Consider the following 13,496-nt stretch of genomic DNA (forward strand, 5'->3'; position numbering starts at 1 on the left):
TGTAATTTAATTTTATATTCTGCAACTTTACTGCATGAATTTATTAGTTCTAATAGTTTTTTTACTGGAGTCTTAAGTTTTTCTACATGTAGTATGTCATCTGCAAATAGTAACAGTTTTACTTCTTCTCTCCAATTTGGATGCCTTTGATTTCTTTTTCTTGTCTGATTGCTATGGCTAGGATTCTAGTACTGTGTTGAATAAAAGTGGTGAGGATGGGCATCCATGTCTTTCAACTTTTCACCATCAAGTATAGTGTTAGCTGTGGGTTTGTTGTATGTAGTCTTTATTATGTTGAGATATGTTCCCTCTATACACACTTTGTTAGGAGTTTTTTTTATCATAAATGGATGTTGGATTTTGTCAAATGCTTTTTCTGCATCTATTGAGATGATCATGTGATTCTTTTTCTTTGTTTTATTATTGTGGTTTAGCACATTGATTTGCAGATATTGAACCATCCTTGCATCCTGAGACTAAATCTCAGTCATGGTATATAATCCTTTTAATGTATTGTTGAATTTGTTTTACTAATATTTTGTTGAAGATTTTTTGCATTCTATGTTCATCAGAGACAGTGGCTTGTTATTTTCTATTTTTGTAGTGTCTTTGTCTGGTTTTGTATCAGGGTGATATTGGACTTGTAGAATAAGTTTGGCAATATTTCTTCCTCTTCAATTTTTTGGAATAGTTTGAGAAGGATAACTCTTCTTTAAATATTTGATACAGTTCCTCTGTGAAGCCATCTGATCCTGGACTTTTGTTTGCTGGATTTTTTTTTTTTTTATTACTGATTCAATTTCATTACTGGTAATTGGTCTGTTGAGATTTTCTATTTCTTCCTGATTCAGTTTTGGAAGATTGTGTGTTTCGAGGAATTTATCCATTATTACTAGGTTGTCCAATTTGTGGGCATGTAATTGTTTGTAGTAGTCTTTTATGGCTGTGTTTCTGTGGTATTGGTTGTAAATTCTCTTTCGCTTGTGATTTTATTTATTTGGGCCCTCTCTTTTTTTTTTTTTCCCTTGATGAGTCTGGCTACAGGTTTGTCTATTTTCTTTATGTTTTCAAAGAACCAGCTTTTGGTTTCATTGATCTTTTCTATTTTTTTTTTTTAGTCTCTATTTCATTTATATCCACTCTGGTCTTTTAATTTCCTTCCTTCTACTAATTTTAGGTTTTGTTGGCTTTTCTTTTTCTAGTTCCTTTAGGTGTAAAGTTAGATTGTTTGTTTTAGTTGTTTTTGTTTTTGTTTTTTTTGCGGTACGCGGGCCTCTCACTGTTGTGGCCTCTCCCGCTGCGGAGCACAGGCTCCGGATGCGCAGGCTCAGTGGCCATGGCTTACAGGCCCAGCCACTCTGCAGCATGTGGGATCCTCCCGGACTGGGGCACGAACCTGAGTCCCCACATCAGCAGGCGGACTCTCAACCACTGCGCCACCAGGGAAGCCCTGTTTTTGTTTCTTGCGGTAGGCCTGTATCGCTATGAGCTTTTTCCTTAGAATTGCTTTTGCTGCATCCCATAGTTTTTGGATCATTTGGTTTCATTTTCATATGTCTCTAGGTATTTTTAAATTTCCTTTTTGATTTATTTGTTCACTGATTGGTTGTTTAGTAGCATGTTGTTCAGCCTCCACATGTTTTTGTTTTTCCAATTTTCTTCTTGTAATTGATTTCAAGTTTCAAACTGTTGTGATCAGAAGAGGTGCTTGATATGATTTCAGTCTTCTTTAATTTATTGAGACTTGTTTTGTGGCCTAGCATGTGATCTGTCCTGGAGAATGTCACATGTGCGCTTGAAAAGAATGTGCGTTCTGCTGCTTTTGGATGGAATGTTCTGCACACACACACACACACACACACACACATCTATTAAGTCCATCTGATCTAGTGCGTTGATTAAGGTCAGTGTTTACTTATTGATTTTCTCTCTATACATTAATGTAAGTGGGATATTAAAGTCCCCTACTATTATTGTATTACTGTCAGTTTCTCCCTTTACGTTTGTTAATGTTTGCTTTATATATTTATATGCTCCTATGTTGGGTGCATAAAGATTTACAAACATTATATCCTTTTGTTAGATTGACCTCTTTATCATTATGTAATGTCCTTCTTTATCTTTTGTTACAGTCTTTGTTTTAAAAAATCTTTTATCTTATACAAGTGTTTGTCTCCCAGTTTTCTTTTCATTTTTTTCATGGAATATCTGTTTTCATTTCTTCACTTTCAGCCTGTGTGTGTCTTTAGATCTGAAGTCTTGTAGGCAGGCTATAAATGGGTCTTATTTTTTTTATCCATTCAGCTACCTTATATCTTTTTATTTGTGAGTTTAGTCCATTTACATTTAAAGTAATTTCTGATAGCTATGTACTTATTGCCATCTTGCTGTTGTTTTCTGGTTGTTTTTGTAGTTCTCTTCCTTTCTTCTTCTCTTGTTCTCTTCCCTTGTGGTTTGATGATTTTCTTTAGTGCTATGTTTGGATTCCTTTATCTTTATTTTTTGTGTATCTCTTGTAGGGTTTTGGTTTTTGGTTACCATGAGGTTCATATATGTATATATATATATATATGTGTGTGTGTGTATGTATATATATGTTTGTTTTAACCTGATGTTTGCTTAAGTTTGAATGCATTCTAAAAGCATTACTTTTTTACTCCTCCCATCTACATTTAATGTTTTTGGTGTCATATTTTACATCTTTTTACTTTGTGTGTCTCTTAATTGCTTATTGTAATTATAGTTGATTTTATGACTTTTTTCTTTTAATGTTCATACTAGCTTTTTAAATGGATGATCCACTGTCTTTACTATGTATTTGCCTTTAGCTGTGAGGTTTTTTTCTTTCATATATTTTCTTATTTCTAGTTATAGCCTTTTCTGCTTAAAGACCCTTTAACATTTGTAAGGCTGGTTTAGTGGTGATGAACTCTTAGTTTTTGCTTGTCTGGGAAACTCTTTAACTCTCCTTTGATTCTGAACAGTAGCCTTCCTGGCTGTTCTTGGTTGTAAGTTTTTTTCTTTCATTACTTTAAATGCAGCATGCCACTCCCTTGTGGTCTGCAAAGTTTCTGCTGAAAAGTCAGCTGATAGCCTTTTGGGGGTTCCTTTGTATGTGACTCACTGTTTTTCTCTTGCTGCCTTAAAGTTTCTCTCCCTATCTTTAACTTTTCCCATTTTAATTATGATATGTCTTGGTGTGGATCTCTTGGGTTCATCTTGTTTGGGATTTTATGCTTCCTGGACCTGCATGTGTGTTTTCTTCCCCAGTCTGGGGAAGTTGTCAGCCATAATTTTATTGAATAGGTTTTCTGCCCCTTTCTCCTTCTGGGCCCATAATGTGAATGTTAGTGCACTTGATGTTGTACTAGAGTTCCCTTAAATTATTCCCATTTTTAAAAATTCGTTTTTCTTTTTTCTGTTCTTATTGGTTGAGTTTCACTATTCTCTCTTCCTTGTTGCTTATGTGGTCTTATGTATCATCTAAAATGCTGTGTATTTCCTCTAATGTATTTTTCATTTCAGTTGTTGTATTCTTTAGCTCTGATTGGTTCTTTCTTATATATTCTAACTCTTTGTGAAGTTCTCATTGTGTTCCTCCATTCTTCTCCTGAGTTCTGCGAGCATCTTTGTGACCATGCTTTGAACCCTTTATCAGGTAAATTACTTATCTCCATTTCATTAGGGTTTTCCTCTGGGATTTTATTTTGTTCTTTTGTTTGGAACAAATTTCTCTGTCTCCTCATTTGGTTTGACTTTCTGTGTTTGTTTCTGTGAATTAGGTGAAACGTTATGTCTCTTGGTTTTGGAGGTGTGATCTTGTATAGGAGTATCCCCAGTGTAGACTGTATGTGCTGGTCAGCTTTGGCAGGCCAGGTGGAGTTGTAGTGGGGATGGGCTGGGGCTTTTCCAGGACATGTTGGGGCTGCTGCCTTGGTGGGATGATTGGTGCTGGAGTGGACCTGGGGTTTGCTGGGGTGGCCTTGGCAAGCTATCTAGAGCACTAGGCTCTTTTTAAACTGCAGCCTCTGTGCTGGGACTCCCAGTGAGTGAGTTTGTGCGTGAGCCCTTTAAGAGTGAAATTTCAATTTCCTTCAGCTCTCCTGTGCATAAGCCCTGCTGGTTTTCAAAGCTAGTTAAGTGGGCTCACCTACCCAGTGCCAGTCTCTGGGTCTGATGTGCCCAATATGGGGCTCAAACCCTTCGCTCCTGAGGGAGGGCCTCTGAGTTTGTGATATCTCCTCCTGCTTGTGGCTTGCTGCTCTGGGGATGTGGGTCTTGACTAGATAGTGTCTCTGCCCCTTCTACCCTACTCAGTGTGTTTTTTTCTTTATATCCTTAATTGTACAAGAGCTCTTCTGCTAGTCTTCAGGTCATTCTCAGAGAGAGTTGTTGTATATATAGGTGTAGTTTTGGTGTGTTTGTAGGAGGAGGTGAGCTCAGGATCTTCCAGCTTTGCCATCTTATCATGATCAAGTGGATCAAAAATGTTTCACTGTGTTCCTGGAAAACAAGCTAATCAAAATGTACATTACTGATAGTAATAATAAATATTTACCATTTATTAAAGGCATGCTATATGTTAGGCCTATTCTAGACACTTTACATACTTTATTTTACTTAATTCTGACAAAAAAGTTCATGAAACAGGTATTATTTTCTTCCTTTTACCAATGGAGAAACTGAGGTATGAAGAGGTTAATTCACTTTTTTAAGATTTGAACTTAGGTTTCTGCAGTTACAAAAACTATATACTTTCTACTCAGTTCCTCTGCTTTTATAATTGTTCCACTGTAGCTGTTTTTAACTCTTACATGAGATCCTTTGTTAGTAGAAGCAGGAAGCTATTTAATTTTGTCTTGCTCTTTTGGAGAATGAGTTTTTTCTAGGCATCCAGTAGTTAACCTCATTAGGGGAGCCTGAGAAAGTGAAATATGCTCATATTTTTCCCAGTAGTTTTTATACCAGAAGCAGAAGAGAATACTCAAGATTATTTTAGAAATTTGAAATAATGAAGTTAATAGAAGTTTATACTAATTAGTAAAGTTTCAGACAGTCATCCAACATTTTTCAGTGACAATTCTCTTATTTTGTTTATTATTAAATAGCTAAATGAAGGTTTAGATGTGTGTGGCAAATGGATGAACTTTTTAATTCACCAAGGAAAAACAATATTTACTGAAAGGCTATCATGTAGGAAATGACATTAATTTCAGCTAGAATGTGCATTATTTGGAATGCACCCAGTTACTTTGGGTGAACAGTTTAGAAACACATTGAATACCTTAGAATTTTATTCATTATTTCTAATCTAAGTAAAGTCTAGATAATTTTTTTTCTATTTTTTTGGGGGGTTGGGGAAGATTTCAGTGAAAGACAGTCTTACCACATTCTTTAATAATCTACTCTAGTTTTCATTCAAGACCTTGAATTTTGTTTAAATTGAGCCTTGACTGTATACCTAAGGTAGAAGAGTGTTTGGAACATTAAGTCTCTTGTAAGTATTCTGTTGTATGACAGTTGAGCTGAAGTGTGCTTCCCCTGCTTACCTGACAGTTACTTGGTGAGCAGTTAATTGCTTATAAACACCTGTGGTATTGTTAATACAAATATTTGAGTTGAGTTTAGGGAAAGAGAGGTACTATATTCCCCTATATTCGTGGAGAAGCCTTAGTGGTTCTTATATATTGCTGTGGGATTTGTTCAGTTAAAACCCCAGATATTATCATGGCAAACATCTGTATGTTCAAAGTTATCTAATTCTTTGTTGCTATAATAAGTGATTGTAAAAAGGGACGTGGTGGGTTAACACATTTGGCCTCAACTTCAGTATTGCCAGATCCAGTCAAAACCATTTGGGCAAAAAACGATCCATGCAATCACCTATGATTATCCCCATTAATAGTGGGGAGAACAGGCATGTGTATTTAATTTTTATTTAATTTCAAATAAGTAAGTGTTCACTGCACAAATTTGAAATAGTTTTTATATTTAAATTGGAAATCACTTAAAGATAGTGAAAGATCATCACGAGGATGTACAGATATCTTGTTCCCTTTCACCATGTCTCCCTGGTCAGTTTCTCACTTTATCAGTCGCTGTTTGCGAATTACAGCTTGGCTCTGAAACATACCTGCCTCTTCTCACATAGTCTTTGCATTGTGTATCTGGTGGTATATTTGAGCTTCGTAGGATTTGTCCTATGGAATGTGAAGTAAAAGGTAAATAGTCAATTTTGTAGAGAAGTTACTATCAACAGGTATATGTAAACAAAGCCAATACTAAAGGAGAATAATCTGGTGTTAGCTCTTAGAGAAATATTTGCTATTGCTAAAGCTCAATTTAAACACTCTAGAATGAGTGTTGATTGTATATAATGTGTGCTGTGACACCCTTTAAAATTTTTGCCTATTGAGACTTCTTATGACATCTAGTTATATTACATTTTTAGTTTTTGTATTTTTATCCTGTCCATTACCAAAAAGGAATTGATGTGGTAGTTTTCAGTTGATGACTCTCTTGCACTGATTTTTGATGATACATGTTTGTTTGTTCAGTGCTCTCAAATACAATAATAATGAAAATGTTTGAAATACTTTGAGAATTACGAAAATGTGACAGAGACACGAAGTGAGCAAAGACTGTTGGAAAAATGGTGCCAACAGACTTCCTCAACACGGGTTGCCACAAACCTTCAAATTGTTTAAAAAAAAAAAGTAATATCTGGGAAGCACAATAAAGCCAAGTGCAATAAGACGAGATATGATTGTATTTATTGGCCCTTCAAATTTTCTCAGTTGTAAAGTGTGTGTTCATATCTTTTGATCATTTTTCTATTGGGTTGACTGTCTTTTTCTGTCTTGGCTTTCCTTGGCACTTTGTGTGTCCCTGTACATTCTAGAAGCAACACAGACACATAAGCTATTGTGATTTTGCTTGAGAGTATATTGATTCTGCAGGTTAATTTGAGGAGAATTGGTACATTTATAGTATTACATCATCTGGTGCATGTTTATGGATGTCTTTCGGCTATTTAGGGTTTCTCCAGTTTCCTTCAGTAAGGTTTTACATGTTTTTTTTTTTTTTTTTCCCTAGAGGCCTTGAACATCTTTTGTTAGATTTATTCCTAAATACTGATAGTTTTAATCCCATTATGAATAGTAGTTTAAAAAAATCCATTATTAAAGTGGGCTGCTGGCAGATAGAAATACAATTGGTTTTTCTGTATATGACATTGTAGCCAGATACCTTGCTTAATTAGGTCATTAGGTCTAGTAATTTATCTGTGGATTTTTCTGGATTTTCTAAGGATTCTAATCACATAATATGTAAATAATGACAATTTTGTTTCTTTTTTCCAATCCTTATACTTTTCTTTTCGTTTTACCAATCTGGTTCCCACTGATGGAGTCTTATTTCCTTGTGTGTGTGTTTTCTCTGTGTGCTAGAGATTGTATTTGGGGAGTTATTTGGAGGACTATACTAAGACCTAGGAGAATTGTATATTTCTTCAGAAAGGTTTTCATTTTCTCCTTTCATGAGTCTGTGGGTGCAGCTAGTCCAGGATATTGTTTCTCTGCTATTGTTCTTTCCATATGTGTCCTCAGAAATTGACAGAGTAGAAATTTGAAAGTATATTGAATTTAAATTTTCTTCTATATTTTGGCTTCATTAATGATAGTAATGACTTAATAATCATATTAGGAATGATTTCAGATACCAGGGTTTTAAAAGTTTTTAAAAAGTATAGAATCTTCACTAGAACAGGAAAGTGCTTTATTGAAACTGAATGCAGAGTTTTAATTTTTAAACGATATAAAATGTTTCCTTTTAGATAAGTGATGAAGATAAGACTCTCCGAGAACAGGATATTATGGCTTCATCACACAGTTTAGGTGGGGTTCAGTTGGAGCTGGAATCAGTTTATAAGGTAGGTACGCTTTTAAAGTACTTCCTAGGTTTTGTTAAATGTATCACATTGAGCTTCTATCCGTGTTTTACTGACGCATTTGAGTAGCCTCTTGTGGGCGCAGCCTCTCCCCCTTCTGTTCGGATGTTGTCTTCACCCCCCGGATGTGCTGCTCCCCGCCCCGGGCTGCGCTGCACCGACCCCTGGCGCTGCTTGGGTGCCGACCCACTGCGGGCCACGCTCTCCTCACTGTGCTCAGCCTCGGGCTGCGCTGGGGCTGTGAAGCCCTGCAACGCCCCTCTTCCCCGGCCTCTTGTTCCCTACGTCGCCTCCGCGAGGGAGCCTCTCCTCCCTCCCGGGTGCCTTGGGGCCCCGGCCTTCTTCCCCCTGCCCGGGTCCAGCCCCTGCCCCCTCACCACCATCCGCGCACCAGTCTGGCCAGCGTCCTCCTGCAGGGCGTGTTTGTCCACATGAGTCCGTCTTGTTTCTTCAGCCAGGTGGTGAACTGCTTCAGGGCAATGACTGTGTGCTGGATGTAGAAATCTGTAAATTAATTAGGAACTTTCTGTAAAAACACATGATCTGATTATTGTGTGGTGTCATTGAATACATTGAAGAATTATGGGCATATAGATTTAACTCTTCCATAAAACTTGGGTGAATAGGGTATTTGGGGAATCTTTTTTTTTTTCTTTAAACCTAGTTTTTTATCTCATTTTTAAGAAGTAGAAAAACTCTGTTGAAGAGTAAGGATGAGTTTTGCAATTTATTAATACCATTACCATAATCTCATCTCTTAAAATTTTACCATAGTTCATAGGACTTTAAAAAGTGTAAGTAGAATAGTATTTATTAGGTTTTTAAAAAAATATTTACTGGCAAGTACTTATTTTAAAGATAAAACTGGACATTTATTATTATTTCCATTTCTTAGTGTTGAGATTAGCTTTTCCAATATATTTCTCTGGAGAAAGAGTGGAAACATAGATGAAGAAATTTGGAATTACTTTACTTACTAGTAATTTTTAGCACTGAACATATTGTATACACATTGGATTCCACTTGATGCAGAACAAAATGTGGACTATGTCACGTGAGAGGAATGCAGTGTACCCAGAGGGCTTGAGCTGGGAATTTGAAATCCTGGTGATTATAATTTGTAAATTGATGAGTTAAGAATGAAAATAAAGCATTTTAACTTGGCTTATTATTTTTTGAAAGATCTACTCTAAAACAAACACATTTTTTGCCTGCCACTCCTTCTTAATGCTGTTGTTTACTTACAAGGAGTATAAATTGATCTTCTTGCTTTTTTTTTTCTTTAGATCTGTTAGGACTAATGACTTTCTCAGAGGAGGGATTTTGTTTAGCCTTAGTACTTTTGAAGACGTAGGAGAATTTCGTAATGACAGGTACTGACTTATTTTCCCTGTTTTTCACACTGAATTCAGATCCCTTTTGCTGATGCTCTGGATTTGTTCCGAGGAAGGAAAGTCTATTTGGAAAATGGCTTTGCTTATGTACCACTCAAGGACATTGTGGCTATCATCCTTAATGAATTTAGAACCAAACTGTCCAAGGCTTTGGCTGTAAGTATTTTACTTTGTTTCCATATTTCTGTGTTCACTTTATTTCTGTATGTTCATGTTTTCAGTTACATACTGTTGATAGTTTTGTTCTGTACTTCTTAAAAAATAGTTTAATTTTTATAATATTCAGATTGCTTATGATGCTGTACTGTTATTTGTAGAACTCCTAGGTTTTAATTTTTTTTTAATTTATTCTATTGAAGTATAGTTGACTTACAAGGTTGCGTTAATTTCTGCTGTACAGCAAAGTGACTCAGTTATGCATATATATATATTCTTTTCCATTATGGTTTATCACAGGGTATTGAATATAGTTCCCTGTGCTATACAGTAGGACCTTGTTGTTTATCCATTCTATAATAGTTTGTGTCTGCTAACCCCAAACTCCCAATCCATCCCTCCCCCTTGGCAACCACAAGTCCATTCTCTATATCTGTGAGTCTGTTTCTGTTTCATAGATAAGCTCATTTGTGTCATATTTTAGATTGCACATATAAGTGCTGTCATATGGTATTTATCTTTCTCTTTCTGACTTACTTCACTTAGTGCGATAATCTCTAGCAGCCATCCATGTTGCTGCAAATGGCATTATTTCATTCCATTCCATTTTATATGTGTACCACATCTTCTTTATCCACTCATCTGTTGATGAACATTTAGGTTGTTTCCACGTCTTGGCTATTTTAGTAATGCTGCTATGAACATAGGGGTGCATGTATCTTTTTGAATTATGGTTTGTCTGGGTATATGCGTAAGAGTGGGATTGCTGGATCATAAGGCAACTCTATTTTTAGTTTTTTAAGGAACCTCCAATACTGTTTTCCATAGTGGCTGTACCAGCTTAAATTTCCACCAACAGTGTAGGAGGGTTCACTTTTCTCCACACCCTCTCTAGCATTTGTTGTTTGTAGACTTTTTAATGCCATTCTGACTGTTGTGAGGTGATACCTCACTGTAGTTTTGATTTGCATTTTCCTAATAATTAGTGATGATGAGCATCCTTTTATGTGCCTATTGGCCATCTGTATGTCTTCTTTGGAGAAATGTCTATTTAGATCTTCTGCCCATTTTTTGATTGGGTTGTTTGTTTTTTTGTCATTGAGTTATATGAGCTGTTTGTGTATTTTGGAAATTAAGCCCTTGTTGGTCACATCATTTGCAAATATTTTCTCCCAGTCCATAGGCTATCTTTTCGTTCTATTGATGGTTTCCTTTGCTGTGCAAGGGTGGTTTTTCTTTCTTTTGCTTGTAAGGTTGATTAGGTCCCATTTGTTTATTTTTCCTTTTATTTCTATTGACTTGGGAGAATGACCTAATAAAACATTGGTATAATTTATGTATGAGAATGTTTTGCCTATGTTCTCTTCTAGGAGTTTTATGGTGTCATGTCTTATATTTATGTATTTAAGTAGGGTTTTTTTTAATTTATTTTTTTGGCTGTATTGGGTCTTCATTGCTGCACACGGGCTTTCTCTAGTTGCGGTGGGTGAGGGCTACTCTTTGTTGTGTGCAGGCTTTCTCATTGCGGTGGCTTCTCGTTGCAGAGCGTGGGCTCTAGGCACGTGGGCTTCAGTAGTTGCAGCACACGGGCTCAGTAGTTGCAGCACGTGGGCCCTAGAACACGTGGGCTTCAGTAGTTGTGCTGCGTGGGCTCGGTAGTTGTGGTGCACGGGCTCTAGGGCACGTGGGCTTCAGTAGTTGTGCAGTAGTTGTGGCTCGCGGGTTCCAGAGCGCAGGCTTTGTGGCACACGGGCTTAGTTGCTCTGCAGCATGTGGGATCTTCCCAGACCAGGGATCAAACCTGTGTTCCCTGCATTGGCAGGCGGATTCTTAATCACTGTGCCACCAGGAAAGTCCCTTTAAGTAGGTTTTTATTTGTTACTACTCATGGTTAATTTTGTCATTTTTTCTTTCTCCTAGTAATACTATTGGTGAGATGATTAATTTTGTGAACAGCCTTTGTCTCTTCAAGGTTGTGTCTTTTTTTCCTTGGAGATGGATGTCATATGTGACCCTTAACAATTAGTGTGGCCTGTGGTAGATATAACCCCTAGATTTCTGTTCTAAATTGTTATTTTGTGTCAGTAGAGGGCAATGTAGAAGAAAGTCTTTATGTTTAATTAGGAAAAGCAGTAGTAGGTTAGTGCTACAATAAACAGCCTGCTGCTGGGTGAAATTGGAGGTAGCTGAGTTAAATAAATGACATAATCAGTGCTTTTTAAGAGATTTGTTTAAACAGACACTTAAGTGATAACATCTTAAAAATACATTTTTCAGTGTTGTTTGTTAATCTGAGTGTAGTTTTCTTTTGTACTTTTTTGGGACACTTTTTTGGGTACTTAGTGTTTAGTACATAACTTCAAAGTTATGTGCTGTGGCTCTTTTTAAGCTGTACCGATTACTGTATAAGCAAAGGCCAACCTTTCTTTTTGAGTTAAAACTTATAATTTTTTCTGGTATTGTTTTTATTCTGAAAACAATAACTTTTACTCAGTCCTACTTTGTATTGGTGCCAAAAGTCTCATTTTCTAAAATACTGGGTTGGCCAAAAAGTACTTGGCTTTCTCCTGGGTAGGTCAGGGCCCGAGTCTGGTTGAGAGGTTGTCCATAGAGCCCTTTGCCTCGCCGTGAAGGAGAGTGGAAGGAGGGGGTTGCCTGGGAAACTGTCCTGACAGCTTTGGAATCTGAAGCTCTGGGAGGAAGGGAAGGTGTTGCTTTTAGGCTGTGGCAAAGGGGAAATTAAACCCATTGTGATGGTTTCTTGATTACTGTCCTTTCCAGTGAGGAAGGTTTTGACCTTGAAGTATGTAATTGAAAGAATTTGAAAATATCCTTGTAGGATGAGAAGAATTGCCCTAAAGATTTAGAAAAAGGTATTCTAATTTGTGGTAGAGGAAGAAATAAATGGTGCTGGGGAAGGTCTAAGTTGATAGAAGAATTTTACCCCAGGTGACATCTGCAAGCTTGTTGTTAGTCTTTGATCATGTGATTTATATTATAATATAACAAATCTGGCTTTTGAGCATGCTTTAGGACTAGTAAAAGATGGGCATTATGTTCTCATTTGATAAGAGCTCTTTGCTCACCCTGCTGATCTGTGAGACTCAGCTGTGGCACCGCTTCCTCCAGGAAGCCCCCCTGAGCCCCAGGATTGTACTGAGTGTTTCCCCTTTGTGCCCCCACAGCATTCTGCACACTACCAAACTGCAGTGAGATTACTCCAGTTAGCGTTTTTCTTCTCAACTACAATGTAAGCTTTTTGAGAGTAAGGGCTTGGTCTTAAACTTTTCTCTCTACGTAACATAGGGTCAGTGCTCAATAACATTTTGTTGGACTGATAGATACTGAATAATGAAGATGACTCTTACTGTCCGCACATAGTTTACTGCTTGTCTGTGATCTCATTTGATTCTCACCACAAGTCTCTGAGATGGATGAGGATGACCGTCTGCATCACACAGGCTAGGAAAGTGCTGCTCAGAGAGGCCAGGTAGTTTGTCCAGTGTCTTTTTGGCCAGTAATTGCTGCAGCCATAACTGGATCTCGGGTTTTCTAATTGTGATTCTTAGGATCTTTTGATGAAAACTGTGCCTTTATGAGTAGTTGTATTATCAGGGGATTTAGATCTTCAAACTCAGGAAATATTGAAAGGTAAGTATATTAGGGTCCAGTTACAGAGCAGGCAAAAAGGGTGAATTTGGAGTTGAGATGCAATAAATTGATAACCAGTTAGGGAAAAGAATGAGGGAAAGATATATTTCTTTGCTTCACATAACAATTTTAGAACCTTTAGCCAGTTCTCTCAGTTAATGGTTTTTTTTTCTTTTTTAATAACTTTTTATTTGTTCACCCATGTATTGTTTTCAGTACTAGGGATATAATACTTAATTAATAGGATAGATGAAATTTCTTCTCTTATAAAACTTATACCAGTTACCAAAGAAATAAACAATAACAATATTATATGTGACATGAAGGAGCCAGCAGAGCAAAAGTAG

General features: G+C 36.8%; 1 protein-coding gene across 4 annotated transcripts in view; it reads left to right on the forward strand.

Annotated features, from left to right (window-relative positions):
- The window catches only part of PRIM2 (DNA primase subunit 2), a 293,144-nt gene that overhangs the window by 61,344 nt on the left and 218,304 nt on the right, over positions 1 to 13,496 (forward strand). For all 4 annotated transcript variants that reach the window (XR_003796637.1, XM_029242399.1, XM_029242402.1 and 1 more), the window contains exons 6-7: positions 7,835 to 7,930; positions 9,361 to 9,498. Coding sequence is in view for 3 of the 4 variants with exons in the window: in XM_029242399.1 (XP_029098232.1) it covers positions 7,835 to 7,930; positions 9,361 to 9,498 (234 nt within the window). In the remaining variant the exon portion in view is untranslated. The remainder of the gene's footprint in view (positions 1 to 7,834; positions 7,931 to 9,360; positions 9,499 to 13,496) is intronic.

This window comes from Monodon monoceros, unplaced genomic scaffold (genome assembly GCF_005190385.1).
Source record: "Monodon monoceros isolate NGI ecotype Baffin Bay Population unplaced genomic scaffold, NGI_Narwhal_1 Super_Scaffold_3, whole genome shotgun sequence".
In the NCBI taxonomy this organism is placed as follows: domain Eukaryota; kingdom Metazoa; phylum Chordata; class Mammalia; order Artiodactyla; family Monodontidae; genus Monodon; species Monodon monoceros.